The 23,630-nt window shown below is 37.2% G+C and overlaps 1 protein-coding gene across 1 annotated transcript in view; it reads right to left on the bottom strand.

The window, feature by feature from the left end:
* Window positions 1–23,630, bottom strand: part of PCSK5 (proprotein convertase subtilisin/kexin type 5) — a gene marked incomplete at its 5' end in the record, with an annotated part of 282,220 nt that overhangs the window by 43,250 nt on the left and 215,340 nt on the right. The window contains one exon of the mRNA XM_084236534.1: window positions 420–537. Coding sequence (XP_084092660.1) covers window positions 420–537 — 118 coding nt within the window. The remainder of the gene's footprint in view (window positions 1–419; window positions 538–23,630) is intronic.

Genomic DNA, 23,630 nt, shown 5'->3' with positions numbered 1-23,630 from the left:
GAAATAGGGCAAGAGGCCCTGAAGTCTGCGCAGACTATAATCTCATTTACTCTGAAAAAATTTTGCACTACTCCTTGGAGAACTACATAGTATGTAGTTATATATCCAGCCCATAAGGTTAACTTTTTTTGGAGAATACCTGTACCACCAAATAGAAATATTGACAGAGTAGAAAACAATGCCCATCTGTAAGGTTTGACCTCAATCCCCCTTTAAGAAATGTTTTTAAGGATTCTGGGTTGTACAAGTGTGGATTGAATAGTTTAGACTCTGACATTCTAATTTTATAATTGCATTAGGAAAAATCTACATAAGCTTTTAGCTTCACGTGCAACAAAGAGCTGTTTTGAACACTCGAGAGAGCACTGGCCTACTCTCTTTCAGGGCATGTCATGCTCTCTGCTTGCAGCAAACATTACTTGATTTGTCGGTCGGTGCTCTCCACACACACGTGCTGCTGGGGAACAGTGGTCCACTTCTCTGCCTCCATCACCATGGCCTCTGCATCCATCAGTCCAAATCCATACAGATGGCTCACTATGGAAAACAAAAGGCTGATCAGCTTCACTGCAGTTAGGAACAGCCTATGCTACATATGTTGAATTATAATTTCACTCCATAGAGAACCCAAACACTTCACTTGGGATCCTAACTTTGTTTCTAGTAACGATTTAAAAAATAAGACAAGAAGCAATCAATGAAAACAAGAAAATAAGATGAATATCTATTATTCCTTGATTATGTAACATGTCTATCTCATAAACTACTCATGCATGGCAGGTATTCGTCCACATTTTTACATTTAATCCTCCCAACAACCTTAAGAAGTTAGTGCTATAACAATAATGCTATCATCATTTGTGGACGAGAATACCGAGGAACAGAAAGAATCTTGGCTAAGATTGAATAACAGTTCAGTTGTTGAACTGGGTTCCAACACACATAGTTTTACTCCAAGGCCTTAATGTTAACCAAATGTATTCAACTGATAGCATCTTTAATTTTGCAAGATAATAAGCTTAAGGAGAAGTGAAAATGTATACAACTTCTAGTGCAGTAAGAACTTACATGCAAGAAATATCAATTTTCTGACATATCTAGTATTTTGGTTGAATATCCCAGAAGACATAAATTATTACCTTTCTTCTAGAATATGAAAAATTAAGCCTTATGCATGGAATATTTGGAGGCCTCTAGACTTTTGTGCCAGATCCCTATACTCAAAATTTAAAATATTTTAGTTCTCATGAGAATACCTATTGATTTAAAGCTGAATTTCACTTAACTATATCAGAAACTTCAATTACTTATAGAAACATTTTAGCAATGATACAGGATATACCTGTTCAGTTCCTTCTAAAAATATTTAAAATCAGTTGAATACTTAAATCTCTATTTTGTATTAAAATAACTCCTAATTTATATTTAACACAAAGTCATAATTCTACCAGATTTGTTGCTTAAAGCATTTTAATATTATAGTATTAATTTATGCAAAAATTTCTATAGCTGCCCATGCTTATGGCTTAAATATTTCAACTGGAATTTCAAGAATTTCTATGATACAGTCCCATTCTACTTTCATAACAATGTCCTCAATTAATCTTTTGCTCAAGTGAAGTCATTCTTTCAAAGTTCCTAGACATATCTTGCTTTCTGACTAGTGAGTCAGAAAGTCACTGCCTTTGCACATGCTGAGCCCTTGGTCTGAAATTCCCTCACTCTTCTGCTCTGGTAAGAGAGTCAAACTGTACTCTTCTGAGTTCCCAAAGGCCTACCTAGTCTACCTTTATCTCTAATAATATTCTGAAATTCAACCATTTGTAAACAATAAACCTTTTTTCCTCCCTAAGTGTATTGATATATCACTCCATCTCCCTTCTGTCCATCCATCCATCCAACATTTCTTGAGTGCCTTCTATGTGCCAGGCTCTGTATTAGGCACTGCACTGTGCCTTCAATTGGATTGCTAATTACCTCACTCTCAACATGTGTCATTTTGCCCCAACTGCATTATAAACTGCATGATGACAGTAACTGGGTCTTATATTTCTAAGTTCCAAGGGCATTAGCAGAAATTTATATATTTAGGAGGGAAATACACAGCATATAAAAAAAGAAAAGTTGTGCTAGGATTCAGAAATACTGCTTTATTTCTGCTATTTGCTAATCACATAATTCTTGGCAGGTAACATAAAATATCTAACCCACAATTTTCTTGTTGTGGGATAATATCTATCCCCTACCATTACTAAATTGGTTAAGTATTACTAAATGTCTCATGTGAGCAAATCTGTGTAAAGAACTACATAAATGAAAGGGTACATTATTATGCCATCCAACATTCAGCCTGAAAAGACATACTTTATGAAACTGAATAAAGCTACATTTCTATGGCAAGAATATATGTTGAACTTTCATGCATTTGCTTTTTTTAAAGATTTATTATTTATTCATTTATGCATACAAGAACTGGGGTGTGGGCCAGAGGTGCAGGAGGGTGAAAGGACTCACCAGAGACAGAGCGGGGAGCAGAACAGGTGGACTGACTGAAATGCACTGCTACGGGGAGCAGCAGGGGAGACAGGAAAGGTCTGCTGTGCCATGTGGGGTAGTTCCCTGGCAAGGAATGGAACTTGTGTTGCAGTGGCTGCTGAGAGGCCCTATGCAGTCATTTACTTTTGCAACTTTTATTATAAATGATTTTTTTCTTGATTAAAAAATAATGTATGTTCATTGTAAACATTTTCAACATATACAAAAAAAAAAAATAAAGGTCCTCAGTAACCTTACCAACAAATTAGCAACTGCTATTAACAAGTCTGTATACTTAGTTCTAGTTACATAATAGGTAAGACAATTTCTCCTCCTTACTTAAAAACCAAAGTGATTCACATGTTACAGAAGAAATATTAAGTTTGGGGTCAAGAAACTCAATTTGTGCAGATCTTTTATTTACATTCATGTGAATCCTATTTTCTCATTTATCACTTAGTCATAGCCTTATCATTTCATTATGAACATTTCTTTGAAAGAATTGAAATTATTACCAAGATACTATGCCAGGCACTCTAGCTCAACATAGTACCACCATACTAGTATCAAGGGATTTTAAACCAGCATTACTTACCATGGTATCTCAGTGTAGGGAAATAGGGTGAAAGATTTTACTGGTATGTGTAGGAGTGGGGGGGAGAGGGGGAGAGAGGGAGAAGAGAATAGGAGGTTGCTGGGGGTGGGGGTGCAGGGGCAAGCTTTGAATAGATGCAGATCTGGGTCTGCTTGGGCTCCAGCTCAGCTGCATTTGCTCCAGGTCCTTTCCCCCACCCCCAATAACTGTCAACTTAACAACCAGTTGGGCATAAATTCACACACAGAGTCATCAAATACAACCAATAATTCATGCCTGTTAAACAACCACTTGAGTTAAGTAGAAAAGCACCTTGAGTCTTTATGAAGGTCATAAATTTGTTTCCTTTTCAATTTAATTCCTACTCTCCTGAGACAATGTTCGTTCATGCAACACTCAAAGTAGATGTTCAGAAAAGAGGCGATGTGTCCAGTTAAATGAAATCAGTAGCTCAACAACAACAAAATGTATATTAATTGAATTTAACAAGTGAGGGAATTAGATTTGATCAATGAAATCCACTGAGTCAGCAATGGAGATTTTTTCATGTTTAAAAAAACTGGGAAATACATAATTGTGATCAACGTAAAGAAAACATAAATTTCTTTCTTTCGAGGGAGAGGTGATCCTGTCAATATATCAACTTTATGTATTTTGATTGGCAATTATTTTAGTTTTTGGTAAGTATGGATGAGAAAATAATTACAAAATGAATGAACTGGGCAGATAAATTCCTTCAAAACATAATGTCAGTGGGGGAAAATAGTTATTAGTTTTGAAGCAATAATTTTTTTGAGATATAACTGACACATAACTTTTTATATAATATAAAGCTTTTATGACCTAGGATGACCTATAAACTCAGAAATGCTGATTATTTTCCTGTGATCATTTGAGTCTAGTCTGCCTTTCCAGGCATGCTGTTCCATGATGTACCATAGCGGGTGAGACTGCTCTCTAGTAGCTGTACAGAACCTAGCTGAGAGAAGAGTTTTTATAAATTTTTGTGAAATAAATGAACGTAACTGACAGAATTCCTATTTCATTCACCGAGTGGCATAAAGTGTATATAAGAGAACTGCAATGGAATTAGGAGGTCTGTTCTTTTTATTACTGACTGTTATGAAGTCACTAACCCTATTTATTCAAATATAGATCCAATGTGCACATTAAAAAAAAATCTACAAATATAGCTCATATACCATGCAAACAACTAATTGTGATATGGTTATTCCCGAACTAAAGTTGTTTTTTTAATACACAGTTCTCACTTCAAACTGAGCTTTAAAATAATTTTATAATCAAACAATACCCCCTCTGTATAGCACTGTGTAAAGTGCAAAATTCTATGAAGCTAGAATACTATACCACTGATAGGAATGAGAATCTACCTAGTTCAAGCAGAAAATTTAGTTTCTGACTGTGGGCAGCAAACATTCAATCCATAGTTTTAACATTAGTTATGATGAAAAAAAAATCAGTAGAAAAATAATGTAGGAACAAGGCAGGTATATAATGTAATTAAAGATCTTGACGCAAACTTGAAGTTACTTCAGAAAGTAAATTTATTTCTTCCTTAGAATGATGTTGGACAATCTCAGTAAAGGAAATTTGAGAAATGTGCATGCTATTGTATTTGTTTCATTAGGTTTCCTGACTGTTTATGCAGATAAGCTCAGAAATGGTCTTGGTTCCGAAGCAGAGCTAATTTCTATTCCAGGTAATCCAAAAGCTTCACTGCTTGGACCAGCCAGATGGACAAAAGAAAAGAAACACTGATAATGTTCTCCAGCAGGTATATTTTCATTTTCTAAGACCAGAAGTGCTGAGAGAAGCTAATCTTTAAGCACACAAGTAAATGACTGCATATATTGAAAGCAGATACAGTTAATTTAAACAACAATTCTAACTGGCAGACCTAAAAATTCAATTCTAAAGAAATGCTAGAAAGCTCAGCAGGGAAAAAAAGGAAGTTTGTGAGCATATGAAGAAGCTATAAGCAGAGGAATTTGGAATAAGTGAAGTATTCTTGCTAGAGCCAGCTATTTTAAATCTTTTTTCTTTTTAATATTACTTGAATGAATACTCATGATGATTCTAAAATGGCCATTAGTAAAGCTCTCTATACAGAATGAAGGACTTGGTTTGTTAATAAAGGGCTCTTATTTGTAAATTTTTGAATTTCCTAAATGAGGCCTTTCTGCACTCAGCTGTCTCAGGCTATCTAGGACAACCTACCACCAACAAAGCTCTGTGAAGGAATCTATGAGCAATTTTAAGTTTTGCCTCTAAAAAAATGCAATTAAGTGACATCTATACATTACTGAGTATTTCATATAAACACAGAGCCAGTTTCTTCCATTGGGGAAATCATTTCTTATGACCAGTATGGCTAAATGTCTGGGTTTTGCCCAGTTGTCCAGATTTTAGCACTGAAAGTCCTGTGTCCCTGGGATGGCCTCATTCCTGGGCAACCAGCAGAGTGCCCAGCCTCAGTGGAACTGAGGTGGGTTATGTGGAGCTCTGTGGGGTGGCACTGAGCTCTCACAGCCTTCATATTAGTAATCTGGGGACTCGCGAGTGCCCAGGCATCCTGAACTTACACTTGTGTTTTACTTAGATGCACCCAATCACCAAACAATGAAACACGGTCAGCAGATTAGGTTCAATTATTCGATTATTAAAGTGTCAGTACACTTCACCAATAACAGGCAAATAACTTATCCCAGCAATCACTTGCAGGGTTATGGAGGACCTACCATGTGTTCAACAAAGTGAGGAGCCACAGAGAAAATGATGTGTGTTCTCATCAGGCCAAGGAGGAGAAACAAAAATAACTTTATCATTTGACCAAGAAACAACAACAACAACAACAAAACACTAAAATGAGTAATTACTGTTTAAGTGTAAAAAGACTTTAAAAGAGGTAGAAATCAGTAATAAAGACAATGGATGACGTGAAGGAACCTAGCAGAGCCTGGTGTACAGAATGTGCTGGGTAACTGTTAGCCCAAATTTGGAGTCAGGCAAGATGACTCAAGAGGAAAAGTGGTATTTAGACAGGGCTTTTGTGGACACATAGGATGCATCTACTGGGAGATCCAGGGAGGGCTCAGACCTGAGTTTCCTGGTTAAATAATCACCAGGTCTGCTTGTGATGCATTGGGCCACCAGCAGCCCCGGTGGCGGGTGAGCAGGGTGAGTGTTCAGCAGAGATCGGGATTAGTGTAAACATGGCAGGAAACTTGTCATGGGGGAGAACCAAAAGCCAACCACGGTGGCTGGGTGTCCTCTGCAACCCATCAGCCTGCCAGCTAGTCCCACCAGTCAGCATAAGTAAACCACCAGAATAAAAGATAGTTGCACAAATGCCTGTGTTGAGAGGGGCTGCTTGTTCTTCAGATGGGTAGAAACTCCTAACAGAAGATCAAAGAGCTCCCTACAGCTGTTCGAGTCCTCACACCTTTGGGTTCTTTGATCCTCAATGTGCTGAACCATCTGATCTGAAATAACTGCTTCCACCAGGGACCCTGGTTCTCCAGCACCTATTATTATTTCAACCAGGCAAAAGGTGTGGCAGAGCAGGAGGGGTGGAAGGTGAGAAGGCCCTTGACACTTTCCTTAGGTCACCGAGTCCCACATGAGTGATGCAACACCTAACAACTGTGCCTTCTAAAGTAAAAATGAAAGCTAAACATGAAAGCATGGAATGTAAGACTCAGAGCATTGAAAAGCAGAAAGTAAAGCTCATCTGTCTCCTATGTCTGCATTCCTGCACCTAAATAGCTCAGAGGGAGGGATACTCCCGGAACCATCCGTTTCTTCCCCGTTCTTACCTTTGTCTGACATCTATCTTTTTTATTACACACCTGTTTAGCTTTCAGTGTGAAACACACATAAGTTTCTCAGAGACAGCATCCCAGCTACAGCTACAGTGTTTTCTTCTGGCAGATAGTACAAAACACAGACTCCCTTGGGGCAGGAAAACCTAGCAGCCAGCACCTGCCTTATTCTGCATGGCTTGTTTTTATTCTTCCCTTGCTCTTCCTAAAGTCTCAGACTCTAGTAACAACTGCGGTCAGATTCAAACATGCCATCCGTCACCAGAGCTACTGAGGACTTGCATGTGGAAAGTTTCCAGATGCCAATACTTGGCCGTCTGCAGGGTCTGCACTTCAAAGCTCCTTTAGGGATGCGTTTGGTGAGCAGATGTAGGTAGTCAGACAAGCTCCTCATTACAGACACACAGCTGAGTTCTTCTCCATGCACAGTGGGCTTTATTATACATGGATGCATACGCGTGCAATATATATTATATACACATATATGTGTACATGTTTATTATTATCTTAATTACATAGTTAAGACAATGGCCTTCCCTCAGGGTTTTTTTCCTTTCTTCCATGGAAAGGAAAAAAAATATCTTATGTCTTCTGTCACCGTTCCTTTTTTATTTACTTCCGTAATGGTTGTAAGGAGCAAAAATTTGCTTTAGGTAATAGGACATTTCTGGAATAGTGGTTGGAAAACTATTTTGCTGGCTTAGGAAGACCTAGCCATGTATCCAAGGTCATATACATATCACAGTTGTACTTGTTTTTAGGAAACTAACATTGTTTGGAAAAAGATGAGAACAAAATAAAAAAAAAAGGTATTTAGGAGGGCCTTTGGGTGAAAGGTAATTGGAGATTAGATTGACCATATGTCTGCTCCACAGCCTAGATCTTCTTGGTGAATAATTTGAGCAATAATTAACAGGCTGGGCTCAGCCTGTTGATGAGCCAGCAGACAAAATTCTTAGTCATAAATTATTCACATATTTTTAGAGAAATCTTTAGCTTTCCTTTCCTTTTGTTGTTTCATTAAGTTCTAATAAGAGGAAAGAATAGGAAAGTTGATATTTATTTCAAGTGAGAGCATGTTTACACCAAGTAGCTAACAGTAGTTGTAAAGATATGGTTATTTCATCCATACAGACATTGGTGGCTCACCTAATTGGAGCCAGTATCACTGCTGATTTGAGGATTGCAAAGCACAAAAAAGAATTTGACTACACAGAAGGAATTATTCCTTGCAACTAGGAATGTCACCCTCTCATCTGAAAGAAAGCTAACACTTATCCTTCAAAGTTTCAAGTACTGTCTTAGGCTTCTCATAAATATTCTTTGTCACTTTACATAAAATTCAAATAATTTTTAAGCTTATGGGGAAAAATCCTGTTCAAATCTCAGAAAACATAGACCACTAATGAGGACTATATATTCTCTTAGAATAAAAAAGATTCGAGTTTGAGCTGAAATCTGCAAGATTTGGATTCATGAAACTATAATTGAGGGGAAGTAATGAAAGCAGGATATTTAGGATGGTGTCTTCTTCAAGGATGCTGTGTGGGCCTGAAATTACGTGAACTGATTTAATTCAGAGGCAATGACTAACCAGTGATCAAGGAAATGACATAATTTAATTGATATTCTAGGAAGATTTATCTGGCATTAGTGTATGGGATATGAAAGAATAAGAGAACTAAACCAGGGAAGTAGTTACTTCTGTGCAAGCATGGGTGATCACAAACCAGGCTATGGAAATGGTGAAAGAAATAAGAACAGATAAGAAAAGAGCAATGAATCTTCTAACACAGTGCAGGAGGTGGAAGAGTCAAAATGAACAGAGTACTTCAGAGAAGGGTATCCCCTGACAATAGGCTTAAATTTTCATGGGAAGTTGCTTTATACAAAATGATCGATAATTCTTTTTGGAAATTCTGAATTTAAGTAACATAAAAAGAACCTGGTGTAGATATTCCAGATTGGTAGTGGAGGAATCAATTTTGAAGATGTAAAATGAAAAATCATAGTAAGGAGCTGATACTTGTAATTGAAGGGAAGGCAGGGATGTGAGCACAGTGCAATTAAGAGGATATGAGAGAGAAGAGAGGAAGAAAAAGGAGAGAGAAAGAGAAAGGGAGAAGTGTCTGCAGAACAACAGAGCTCTGCAAACAGCAGACCTTTGGGAATATCTAAAGTGAAAGGAAGGGAGAAAAAGGAATCAAAATGTCAGAAGAGAATAAGGGCTATATATTTGCATCACAAAAACCAAGGAAAGTGATCTGGATGGGGTAGATCAAAAACATAAAATTCTAGAGAAAAACAAGAGGCCTGATTTGGCAAGCAGGAGATGGCTGAAAGTCTCAGAGAGTAATTTCACTTCAAAGGTAGAAGTGGACACAAGATTGCAGGGAATTGCAGTCAGAAATGGAAGCAGCTAATTCAGACTACCAGTTGGGAATTTGTAGTTGTGCAAGGAAGCACAGAAGGCAGTAAGATAATGGCAAAGTTTTTTCCCCTCAAAGTCAGGGGTATAGACAAAGTTTAAAATGAGGGTTATTGTCCAATTGACAGGCGAATGAATGTGGCTGAGAGCAAAATGGCTTAAGGTCCTGATAAGGGATGAGATTATTGAGAGCACCTTTCCCAAATGGGAATCTTTATCCAAATGAAAGGGAAAAACCTGATTTGAGCAACATTTTTTCACTTCTTCTAAGGATGGTACCTCATTAGCACATTCAAATGCAGAGGAGAAAAGTTAATTCACTAGAGAGTGGATGTCTTGGATCAGAGGTTACCGAACTTGCATGGAGATCAACATCATCTAGAGGGCTAGGGAAAGCAGACTGCTCGGTCCCTCTGGTTAGCAGTTTTGAAGAAAGGTTCATAATTTGTATTTCCAGCAAGTTCCCAGGCAATGCTAATATTGTTGGCTCAGGGACACCACTTTGAGAACCACTTCAGATGTTTTGAGGGCTAGTATCTGAACACAGTTAGCAAAGCCTGATTATTTAGGCAATATTTCCAAGATCAGGCCTGAGTTCCTATAGCAGGATTCATGTATACCTTCCCCTCATGCCCGGAACACAAGAAATGAGAGTCAGCTATACAATATTTGTTTCAATTGGCTTACCACCCACATTTTTGCTTCCCTTACAAACATATTTTAAGAAGATAAAATTTCCCAGTGACTCTACACAGGGATTGTCCCTCACTCTTCAAGCACAGGTTGGTCCCTTCTTTGGTGGCAAGTGACTCAAGGAGCTAAGTGTTATGCATTGCTGGGACACAAGATGGGTCTGACTAAGACATAAAATCAAGCTCAGTTACAATGCTGAAAATAGTAAATGCAGTGAAGTAGCGAAACTATTTAAAGCCATCTGTTTTATCTAATCTTACTGTCTCTGCAATTAAAATCCATTTAACATATCAAGTATGCTTTCCAAAATAAAAAACCTAGAAGAAATTTTATATGGGAGACAAAAATATCTTACAAATGCCTTTTATTACATATTAGCAAATGAAATATGCAACAGTCCTATAAGCAAGATAGTACTATTCACATTTTACTGATAAAAAAATGTGTCTCTAGAGAAGTCCAGGGGCTATATAGTTGGTTCCAGTCACTTGGATTAATGCTAAGAGCTCATATTGTAACAGGGTGGTCCCCAGGAAAAGGGGAGATTCCAGGTTCCTTGCCCCACCCAAGGAAGGGTGGAGCTGAGTAGGGAGGAGAAGAGGGTGGAGAGGAGACTGGAGAAGGAAGGAAGCAGGATGGAGAGCAAGGAGACCTGGAGGAGGCACATGGAGCAGAGAGACACGTGAAGAAGCAGCTCTTGCTTCTAGGTCCTGGACTGTTTGAAACAGATGTGGGTGAGAGACCTGTGGGGAGGTTAACAATGGCAGCTTTTATCCTGATTTTGATTTTGCAAATTTCCTCCCAGACTGGCTGTTTTTGACCCTTTTCCATGGGTCCCTGCTGGAAGGTGCTTTAGACTTGTGGAAGGCTTTTGGGCCTTGCTTTGAGCTAATCCTGTTCGGCTGGACTTTTACCCAAGAGGGGATGGGTAACTTTGGGTGCTGTCTTTTCTATATTGCACACTAATTGTATTAAAGTTCCTTTCCTTTTTTTTTTTTTTAAAAGAAAGATTTATTTATTTATTTATACAAGTACTAGGTACAGTCAGAAGCACGGGAGGGTAAGAGAATTCACCAGAGCCAGAGCGGGGAGCAGAACAGGCAGAAGGACCGAAGTACACTGCTGAGGGGAGCAGCGGGAGGCAGGAGAGGTCTGCGCACCATGTGGGACCTTCCTCTGGTGGCCGGGGAGCAGCTGGGAATCGAACTGGTGCTGCAGAGGCTGCGGGCAGCTTCGCAACCCAGCGCTCAACTGCTGCGCCACCAGGGAGGCCCTAAAATTCCTTTCCATTAAAGGTTTATTTTAATGGAATAGGCGGGTTTGGGGGTTCTGGGGTGTCCCTCTCCCTGCCCTGTATCAATATCAGTCTTTTTTTTTTTTCCCTAGATATTTTCAGGGGCGAGGGTGATTCCAGCCTCTCTATCTACCATGTTGTGGGTGGAGTCCCCAAAAGTAAGTTTCATGACCGTAAGAGATACATCCAAAAGTCCAGGGACTCCACATCCCAAATGCTCCAATCTTTTTTATATTATAGATATTCACTGATTACTGCTGTCTGTGAGACACACTGTATTTCTTTCAAGGAAAGTACTCAAAAGTATCACTATCCTAAGAATAATAAGTTAGCAGAAGTGGGGGAAAATATTTTGGGAATTTATCTACATATCACAAATGAATACTGAACTCTTTATATTATCTTTGCCATTTGCAATTCAGCCATATCAAAATTGTTCTGTTCTTCAACACTCATTAAAATATGCACATAAAAAGCAGTATGTGGGACTTAAGAGGAAAGTTGCGTCTGGCCAATAACCCTTTCTCCATTCTTTTTTTTTTTTTTAAGATTTATTTATTTATACAAGCACTGGGTATAGTCAGAAGTGCAGGAGGGTGAGAGGATTCACCAGAGCCAGAGCAGGCAGATGTACTGAAATACACTGCTGAGGGGAGGAGCAGGTGTGCCATGTGGGACCCTCACCAGCAGCCGGGGATTGAACCTGAGCTGTGGAGGCTGCGGGCAGCTACGCAGCCCAGCGCTCTACCGCTGCGCCACCAGGGGAGGCCCTCTGCATTCTTGCTAAGAAATTACCTTCTTCATTCATTTCTATCATGGATTTTCTCTGAGTGTGAGGATATTATTAATATGGAAAGAATAGTTTATTATATATTCACACTCAGGCCATTTTTAAAAACTGGAGCTAACCAGGCATGCCATGGAAGAAAGGGGTGGGGTGTCCAAGTGATTTCTCATCCAGGTATCCAGCAGTGATCAAAATACCCTTCTTTTTGGGTCTCTCAGTGATGACTCTGAAAACTTCAGGGTGTATCATGGCTTCTGTATAACACCATAAAGTGATGTGTGATAGGAGTTTAATTACTTTCAAATGCCTAAGGCTAGCTAGATGTAAACATGTGTAAAAAGTGAGTTAAATTCTATGGAGGAAAAAGAATTCTGGACCTATTTATTTCACAGCAGAAATATCCAGATGGGTTTTGGCAAGTGACTATCTGATAAATAACTGTATCTTGTTAGATGCGCTGGTTTTAGGAGGTCATGTGTAGAACTAGGTCAGGATTAACTTTCATATTTTTTTTTTTTTGAATCTTTAGATCTGGTTCATATTGTAGACATAGCACCAATACAAAGATCTCTCTGGAGAGAAAAAAGAGAGTATTAAGTCCTCTCTATTAAAATTATACTTTAGAAAGACGTAATCATAAGACTCTTCTCCCTGTTGTCATTTGGACCATTTTATTGATCATGAACTCATTTTCACAGCTGGAGCAGTGCTCATTTACCACTGTGTCCACGTGGTCTCAGCAGGTTAGAGTCCCCTGTCCCTGCTGGGGTGTGGAGAACAGCAGATTGTGCTGGGAATACTAATGTCAGAGTCCAAACTGATATGCATGGACTAATTTCAATAACAGCATTTCTCTCATGCACCGCAATAGCATTTTTCCCTTTCATATTTAAAGGCTCTATTCCTCAGTAGAAAAGATGGTCTGTTGGGAATACCTTTGTAAGACAGCTTGATGATAATCATGGAAGCTTCAAATAAAGCCCTTTTATCATTGCCTTGTGTCTGTGTTCATGTATCCTGCATGTGTCAATATTTAATAGCCTTTTTTTAAACTCCAAATAAGAATCTTACCTTATTGGCCTCAAATGAAATAATTATGCTTTGAATTTTTGGTTACAAAAAGGGAGAATGTAAAAAGAATATGAAAAAAATAACAGATTTGTGTTAACTCACTTACACTCACTTAAAATAAAAGATTTTACTTCGAACTGTCTATAGTTGGCAATAGAGATTATAAAATAGTCATAGATACCAGCAAACAAGTAACTCTGTGCTACTTTGCTAATGAAGATTCTTTGAAAGTGAAGGTTGAAGCAACAGGTGGAAGGTTGAAGCAGGAGGTCAAATTGAACAAAACCATTTCTGGATAGTTACCTTTTAAAGATATCCATGCCTTTCACAATTGTGGGAGAAATTACAATAAAATACTGGGCAACAAAGGCTGCCCATGTGAGACTTGTGTGATTTAGAAAAAGATGCCTCTTTCTTAAAGGTGGGCAGAGATCATTCCACTCCAGAGAACACGGTGTGGTGAGTAGACTACAGGCTGGATTTCAAACTCTTTGGTTTGGCTCCCTTGTACAGTTAATAACCTGGGCAGCCAACTATGGCAATCCTATCATACAACCATAGTCATTTCTTGCACTTTTAACCATTTATTCTGATTTTTCAGTCTTTTGTGTCTACAATTCAGTGGGAGTTTTAAGCTTCTAATGTGCAAAATACTGAACTCTTAGAACAAAACTGGACATATACCTCTGCCTGGGTTCTGAGGTTGCTTCTGCGGGTAAAATTTGAAAAGAAACAAACAATTTCCAGATAAAACTATATTGCAAAATATATTAAGAAAGCATATATATTGTATACATGCTAAAACAATCTAAGTGTCCATGCACAGATGATTGGATAAAGAAGATATGGTATCTACAACCAATGGAATACTACTCTGCTATACAAAAAGTTGAAATCCTGCCATTTGCAACAATATGGATGGATTTAGAGGGTATTCTGCTTATTGAGCTAAGTCAGATGGAGAAAAACAAATACCACAAGATTTCACACATAAGTGGTACACAGAGAAACAAAGCAAATGAATGGACTAAATAAAACAAAAATAAACTTTTAGACTATAGACAAAATTACTGGTTGCCAGAAACGAAGGGTGGGGTGGGATGAGTTAATTGGGTAAAAGGAATAAGTTCCATGGCATAGGACAGAATTAGATTTTTATTGGTGACTGTATTATATACAGATGTTGCTTTAAAATGTTGCAAACCCGAAACATGTTATAATGAAGTGTTACTTCAATTAAAAAAAGTTCTAAACAATGTAACTTCCTAAGACTATCGATGATTCTAAGTTAGCTTCAAGGTTAAAAAAAAAAGAGTATTTATGTAAAACTTAAGGAAATATGTTGTTTGTAAACTATAAATGCTTGTCACTCTTCCTGGAAGTCTTATAGCAAATCAAGAGGCTAACCAGAATCATGTTACTTGCTTTCTTTAAATCTCTGCAAATACATGGAAGATACAAAGACCATATCTCTATGTGAAAAAATTCAAATATTAGGAGTTAAGTGGTTTTCTGAAGGTCACAGTGAACAATAACAACGACTGAAAAGACTCTGGCAAAAAGAAATCTGTGAAGCCTTCTTAAAGTACAATTTCTGGCCCCACAGTTTCTAAGAAGCAATCTTGTCATCACACCCTTTGCCCTGGGTTTATTAAAAAGCCATTTCAAAAAGCATTTCTTTCTCTTCTTAAAAAAAAAAAGAATTTAGCAAAGATGATTATATATCTCAACACTATAACTCTCCTCATTTAGAAGGAAGCCAAGAGATGATAGAAAATTTCTCTGAATATCAGTCCTTTAGGTCAGGAATATATAGGTGCATACTGAGATAATGTAAAATGATGGTAGCAAGATAATTTTCATCCATGTTAGCAAGTCAATTTCATATATATACTTGTCACAATGTGGGACATATCACAAAACCAATGGATATACACCATCAATTTAAAAAAATAAAACTCTGACATCAGACAAGCAACTAGAATCAACTTGCTTAAAAGTCGTTACTAATATCCAACTCACTTCTCAAATCAAGGCAGTAGCTCCAAAATGTTTTTCCAATCATATGAGAATGCCTAACTTTTAGGATTCAAGTAGTTTTGTCCTCACTTTCTTTTCAATTACTTTCCTCATCACACTCCCTTACCCTTTTTGCACACTGTGTCCTCGCCTCTCCTTTAACCTGATCATTGCTTCCACCACAGCTGTCTCATCCAGTTTTAGTCCCCAACCTCCAGGAAATGAAAATAAACAAAATAATGTATTTGTTTAGATTGACTAACCACTTCAGAAACTATTTCAGATAAGCTCCAACTTTCTAACTTCTAGTAACTCTAAAATTCTCACTTTATGTCCTTTCATTGTATTTAGCTAAGCTTCTAATCTAGGTCATGTATATGATATTAATATAATTGATATTGCTTTTTTCAATAATTTGGAGTTGATTTACTATTTATTAGAATCCAACTAATCTTTTAGAAGAACAATTAAATAAGGAAGTAAACCTTTATTCAGAATCACAAACGAGCATCACTGAAAAATGAAAACAATAAGCCAAATAAAGCAGAGACTGTGAAGATGAGAATAGAAGTTAGAAAAGATAGGTAAATATACACTAATGAGTGCAATATCTGAAAGTGAGGATGGAGCTGGTTTCATTTCTAAGCTACACACACCATTTTAATGGCCATAGCTCTATGTACATATATGCTCAATTTTTATCATGCAAAAATATTAACAGAATATTAACTATTTATTAATACTAGATGTATGAAAATATTAAATTCAATATTTACTTTATTAATCAATATTAAATGTAGATAATTTTACCCAAGTGCATACTATGATTAAAGAACTGTGTTAAATTCTTTATATGATACAATAGATACTCAAATAACATTGCTTCATTACAAAATTGATGAAAAAACAAAAAAGAATGCCCAGCTAATGTTGGAAATGATGCTGCTTGAGGACCTGGGTTCATTATACATCATTTTGCTTAAACTAACAGTTACTAAGAATCTATTCATGATGGTGAGAATTTACTGTGTTATTTTTCTCATTCTTCCTCTGCCTACACCACTCCACCTATGATGGCCTCTCAGTTTTTTCTTGACCAAGACTTTGTATATACTCTGCCTGGTCAGAACTACTGTTTAGCACTTTGACTTGCTCCCTCACACTTCTAGGTCTCTGTTTAAGAAGAGAAGTTTTTTCTGACTTGCTAATATTTTAAAAGGTATAATTTGTCCACACAAAGACTTTTAAATGAACATTCATACCACTCTTATTCACCACAACATCAAACTTGAAACAGTAAAATCATCCATAAAAAGTGAATGAGCATACCAACTGTTGTATATTTCCACAATGGAATACTACTTAACAATAAAAAGGAATGAACTTCTCATCCATGACAAGGATGAATCTCAAAAATAGTATACAGAGAGGAAAAAAACAGTCTAATCAGTAGTGTTAGAAAGATGAGTGGTTGCTTAGGGTAGGGTAAGGGGTGAGGAAGGAGGACAAAAGAACTTTCTGAGGTGACAAAATGTTCTATGCTTTGATTGTGATCATGGTTACATGGATATATACATTTGCGTACTTCATGTAAATCTACCCCAATAAAAGTAATTAATGAAGTACGTAAATTACTAGTTAGATTATTTGTTTAGAAAGCTAGATTTATTATTATAATTTTATATAATTTTTCATTTTTGCACAATGTATGCATTTTCACCTTGGTTATAGTCCCCATACAATTCCCACCTTCCCTTTTTTTGATCCTACTCCCCGCACCCAACTGTAGCGTGTCTCTGGTTTCTAGCTGCTTGTTGATTGATTTTTACTTTATTATAATTAGTCTTTTTCCTGGTCCCTTATTTAGGTTTTCTAAATTCCTACTATGAGTGAGACCAGGTATTTTTCTTTTTCTTTCTGGCTTATTTCGCTGAGCATGATGCCTTCCAGCTCCATCCATGTTGCTGCAAATTGCATGAGTTTATCTTTTTTGATTGCCGAGTAATATTCCATTGTGTATATGTACCACATCTTCTTGATCCAGTCATCTATTTTTGGGCATTTGGGTTGTTTGCATAGCTTAGCTATTGTAAACAGTGCTGCTATAAACATAGTGGTGCAGGTGTCCTTTTGAATTAATATTTCTGTGTCCTTTGGGTAAATACCTAGGAGTGGAATAGCTGGATCATATGGAAGCTCCATCTTTAGCAGGTTGAGGAATCTCCATACAGCTTTCCATAGTGGTTGGACCAGTTTGCACTCCCACCAGCAGTGCAGGAGAGTTCCTTTTTCTCCACATCCTCGCCAACATTTGTTGTTGCTAGTTTTTTTAATATGTGCCATTCTCACTGGTGTAAGACGGTATCTCATGGTAGTTTTGATTTGCATTTCCCTGATTACAAGTGATGCTGAACTTTTTCTCATATGCCTGTTGGCCATTTGCATTTCCTCTTTGGAGAAGTTTCTTTTTAAGTCTTCTGCTCATTTTTTGTCTGGGTTATTTATTTACTTTGTTTTTGTTGAGTCTCATCAGCTCTTTGTAGATTTTTGTGATCAGTCCTTTATCATTAGTGTTGTTTGCAAAATTTTTCTCCCAATCCATGGGGTGTCTCTTTGTTTTGGTTACTGTCTCTTTTGCTGTGCAGAAGCTCTTTAATTTGATGTAGTCCCAGCTGTTTATCTTTGCCTTCACTATCACTGCTTTGGGTGATGTATCTTTAAAGATGTCATTGAGGTATATGTCATATCGTGTTTTGCCTATATTTCCTTCTATATATTTTATAGTTTCAGGTCTTATGTCTAGTTCTTTAATCCATTTTGAGTTGGTTTTTTTTGCATGGTGTGAGGTAGTAGTCAAGCTTCCTTCTTTTGCATGTAGCAACCGAGTTTTCCCAGTACCATTTATTGAACAAATTTTCTTTGCTGCATTGCATATGGAAAGCTAGATTTAATCCCATGTTGTTTGACCTTGGATCATATAAAGTTAACTTTCTGTTTAAAAGAAATACAAAGCTTCACATATGAAAATGATTGTTGAATTTTTAAAGTCTAAGTGCATGTGAGCATGTGTGTGTGTGTGTGTGTGTGTGTGTGTGTAGTTTGATAAGGTTTTCTTGGCTTAAATCATTTTTGGGTACTTTATTTTGGAACTGGACTCAGAATCCAATTGTTAATGATTCAAAGTAATCCATTTCATTACTTTATAGTCACAGTATAATTTGATCCTGAAAACAACATTGTCTCTGGTCAATCACCCTCACTAATCCCTGTGTTTAGCACTTGAAGATTTTTATCTTTGTTTAAAACATCAATTGTGGATATCCCCAGTGGCGTAGAGAGTTGAGCTCGTGCTGTGAAGCTGTCCAAAGCCTCTATAGTGCAGGTTTGAATCCCGGACCGCCAGGGAGAAACACACATGGCAAGGGAGACCTCTTCTGCCTTGCTCTCTGCTCCCCTCAGGAGTGTCTTTGGTTTGTCTGCCTGTTCTGCTCCCTGCTCTGTCTCTGGTGATTCTCTCACCCCCTGCACCTCTGACTGTACCCCAGTTCTCGTATAAATAAATCTTTTAAAAAAACCATCAATTGTAACTTAAAAATATCAAGCTCTGCTACCATTAAGGGTAGCCAGTCTCATGTGCTGAAATAAGAGTCTTAAAAATAAGAAATCCAGCTGCACTAGAATTAGTGAAATTGAATTTCATCAGGTGATTTTACAAAAGAGACATCAACTCTCTTAAGTGTATAAGCTCGCACATGTTGTTAAAGAACCATATTTTACACTCAGAGCTCTTATATGGTGTATTAGTGACTAAGGAGTTGATAGGATGTTAATCTCTATACTCAATTCAGATATCTATTTGTTAGTTCCTATGTTGAAACAATTAATTACAACTTCTAGGATTTAGTAGGCTGAAGTTACAGAGACATATAAACATTAATCTAGTCTGCAACTGAATTTATGTATTGTTAGATATATGACATATGATAGTAGTCATTGATACTCAATCCTCAAATAAAAGGAGTGAAGATATATTAGTGATAATTTTATGCAGTCCTTAATTTTTCTTTAGCTTACTCAGGGTAATTTAATTAATTTCAACCCTAAAATAGCATTCTAATTCATAACATACTTCTATATCTTTACCCACATTTCAGGGAGTAGAAAGCTGTGATGTATGAAAATATACTTTTAAAACTCCTTTTATGTCTGGTATTTTCCATATGCAAAGTACCTTTCATTCAAGTCAGACTTTTCATTATGTTTGGTATTAGTTACCCATATTCTAAAAAACCAAGATACAGAAACTTTAATTGGCTTCCTCAAAAGCCAGAGAAAACATAAATAACAGGTTCTTCTAGAAGTTAAATGTTCTTAAGATTATTGCAAAACCACAGAACTACTTCAAATATAATTCTCTAATAACTAATTATATCTTGTATAGAGATAATACTCATCTAGTGCAACCATTTAAATTGTTTTGAAGATGGATTTTAAATGTGAAACTACATACATTTAAAATGTGTGTACGCAGGAGTAACAAAACAAAAATACCACCAAAGTCTAAAAAACCTACTGCTACCATTTAATCAAAGATCAGCATGGTAAAAACATTTTTCAGTTGTATAATAATATTTTTAAACCTCATATATAAATAAATCATCCACCAGATTAATGAATAAATGTGAAATCCTCAAATTATGTGATTCACTTTTTTTATAAATGAGCAAGAAGTGAAATTCATTTATGCAAGTCAATTAATGTAAAAATGAAAGTTTTTAAATTAATATATTAAATAAATATGAATTTGTAGTGTACAGTGGCATAAAGCATAGAATACTGAAAGAAAATCAGGTGGCATTGCCAGTGAGCAGATTTTGTTATGTAGAGCCAAATGGATTTTACCTCTCTCTCTCTTTGCATCATATAAAAGAACAAAATGCTTTTCTACAAAAGTAATTGGGAGTGGGGTATAATGGGATTGGAGTTACAATTCTAGCACCATCTCTGACACTAACCAGAATACCATTTCGCTTTGGCTTTTCTTCAAAAACATGATGTGTAGATTACCAATTAAAGTACATTATATAGCCTTAATCACAGCTACTAACATCACATCAGCATGCTAGGTAGCAAAGATGAAATATCTGTACAATAATATAAAATACAGCTTTACCCTTTCGAATGGTAACATACAAGATATCACCAAATATGCACTGTATATAGATATATACTAAAGAAACCATTTCAAACCTTTAGTTTCAATTTAACACATGGCATGCTTCATGGTTTTGGCACTTCTAATTCTTTTTAATAAGTGTTACAAACTGAAAGCAATACAGATTGGTATTAAAAATGTATTGGAGCATCTTAAGATTATCAGTCCTGTCAGTGGAAATAAAATGATGGCAATTAAAAGTAATAAAGGTTATTAAAAGTTAAGGCCTTTGAGGCTAAGAAAGTCATGTTAGACTGTCAATTGTTTTTCCCATGGTGGGAAATCAGTTAGAAATTTTAAAAAGTCTAGCAGTTTAGTTGTGGTCAAAGATAGTCAGTGGGGTGGGGAGGTTTCAGCAACATGCTGGTAGAAAAAAAGAGACTTACATAGTCTGGGAGGGCAGTGAAATGGAAGGCGTGGAAACCTCTCTCACTTAGTTGTCATTTTTGATTTTCAATGACATTTTTTTCATTCTTTCGCCTAGTAAAGATGACAGAAGGTCCTAATTTATTATCTGACGTCTATTCCTGTTCCTAGATTTAAGAGAGTTTAACTGTATACAGTCACATAATCCAAATACAGACACTTTGAAAAAAAAAAAAAACACAAAAGCACTGACGTTGCATGCATTCCATTGTTATAATAACTGCAAACCAGAGATAAGGACTATAAGGACTTGGGGGGAAAGAATCAGCAGGCACAGCCCAGGCACTTGGGGCAGAAAAAGGGTGGTTGATTCTTAGTTTCCTCAGGTTAAAGCAGTAGAGGGAGGTCACAACAAAGAACTGGATTCTTTCTGAAATGGGGGATTCTAGAACAATGCAGAATGGAAGTCTCCAGTGTGGCTCTAGGATCCACACATCCAATATGCACAAACAGAGCAGGTCAAAATATCCATCATACACCACAATAGACATTGTCTACATCAGATGCCATCTGTCACAGAGGTTAGGCTGCATTTAGATGATGAGAGAAGTATCATCAACACTTTTATAAACATGACCTGATGTGTTTGGTCTTGACCAAAGGGAAAAAACAAAGCAGCATTAATTTGTTTCCTTATGAAAATGATACTGTGGTCAGATCAGATTAGGCAATGCCATTGGGCCCCTGACATTTCCTTCCACCTCCACTTTTTTGGGACACTTTAACATGTGTTAGGCTGGCATGTTGAAGATAAGGAAATATTTGTGCATAAACAAATGAAGAGACCAAATAATGAAATTCCTTGAAGAAAACCACCCACATGTACTTCTACAGCTGATTTGTATATTTTAAGGACAGGGGTAGTATTAAAAAACAAAAACAAAAACAAAGATTTTTCATAAGCGGAAAATGAAGGGAGAAAGAAATAATACTCAAAGGAAAACCTCAAACAATTTAATGCCTAAGTACCTCTGGGCCTTGCAAACATTGACCAATAGCAAAATACTAGTATTTGGATTTTACTTCTCTTGTGATATATATATATCACTTCTGTTCATCTGGTCACACACAAATACTTTCCTACTGTCATTCATAATCTTGGGTAGGTTCTTTGATGGGTATGTGGTATCTATTGAATTTATTTTTAAAGAAACCATTTCTAAAGGATGCTTAAAGTCAAAAGGAATTGTCTGAGATTTAGCTAGGTTAATTTACAAGGACAATGAAAATAATGTTTAATCAGGTATATAATCATTGGACTGTTTATTTTGAAAAACCAATATGCTATATTAGACATTTTAAGTACACTATACAAGATTATTTTTTAAAGATTGATTTATTTATGCATACAAGAACTGGGTTGGGTATAGACCATAGGCGTAGGGGGTGAGAGAAATCACCAGAGACAGAGTGGGGAGCAGAACAGGCAGCTCTACTATAATACACTGCTGAGAGGAGCAGCGGGCAAGACAGGAAAGGTCTGCTGCGCCATGTGGGAATCTCCCTGGCTGGGGATCAAACTCATGGGATCAAACTCATGCCACAGTTGCTGGTGATACCTTGATAGAACTTTATCTTTAACCCCTGCACCACCAGAGAAGCCCTACAAGATATTTTAAGAAGCAGCAGGACAGATAATCTTAGTCCATGTTACCTTGTTCAAAATGAAGGTGCAACTAGCACAGACATGCTGATGAGTGGTTGTCATCTCTGGGACTCCTTTCACCATGACCTAACTTCATTTCTAGATTGCTACTATAGAGAACCCAAAGGGCACTAAGGAGGAGACAGTCCTCTGCAAGCTATTACTATATACATTCCAGGGTAAACCCACACTAAGAGAAACATGCAGAGCAATAGTCGCTAGGGAACCATATTCTTTAACTTTTCCAGGCTGTCCCTGCCTGCTGAGAACCTGTCCATGCCAGCCAACAGGAAGTCAGCAGCTGCTGCTGGAGGGACTCCTCCCATTTTCTGAGTCCTTACCACATCTGGATAAGCATAAACCAAGTTCTTTTCCTACTTACATATGGGTATTTCTGAAGAAATGGAAGGATGTAGTGTGGAATGGACTTGGCAAGGTTTGGTGAGAGATTATTCTTTTTTTTTTTTTAAGATTTATTTATTTATATAAGCACTGGGGTACAGGCCAGAGGCGGGAGGGTGAGAGAATTCACCAGAGACAGAGCGGGGAGCAGAACAAGCAGAAGGACCAAAGACACTGCTGAGGAGAGCAGTGGGCAAGACAGAAGAGGTCTGCCTTTCCATGTGGGAATCTCCCTGGCCCACCAGGAATCGAACCGGCGCTGCAGAGGCTGTGAACAGCTTCACAGCACTGCGCTCACCCTGCTATACCACTGGGGAGGCCCTGAGAGACTATTCTTTAGGGTGGAGACTTTTCTGAAGTTATCAGTGATAACTAAGCCTATCATATCTATTGAATGTAAAACCCTTAAACCACTTAAGTTGGTACCCACTCAGAGCTGCTTCTGCTTTACCTAATGGGGAATGCAGGTGCCGATACAGATACTGACATCCCCATTATAAAAGAGGCCTTACTGAGAAACTTGCAAAATTATTCTCATTTTTTTTTAAACAGCTCTTCAAACAAGTGAAACTACTCAACATTAAGGTACAAAAGCAAGCCTTGGGAAGCACAAGTATTTTCAGATTCATCTCTTGCATATGTCTGACTCAGCTCAGCATTAGGACTGAGTTGCATAGA

The sequence above is a fragment of the Talpa europaea genome, assembly GCF_964194135.1.
Source record: "Talpa europaea genome assembly, chromosome: 7".
NCBI lineage: Eukaryota > Metazoa > Chordata > Mammalia > Eulipotyphla > Talpidae > Talpa > Talpa europaea.
This window is presented reverse-complemented; position numbering and strand designations above follow the sequence as displayed.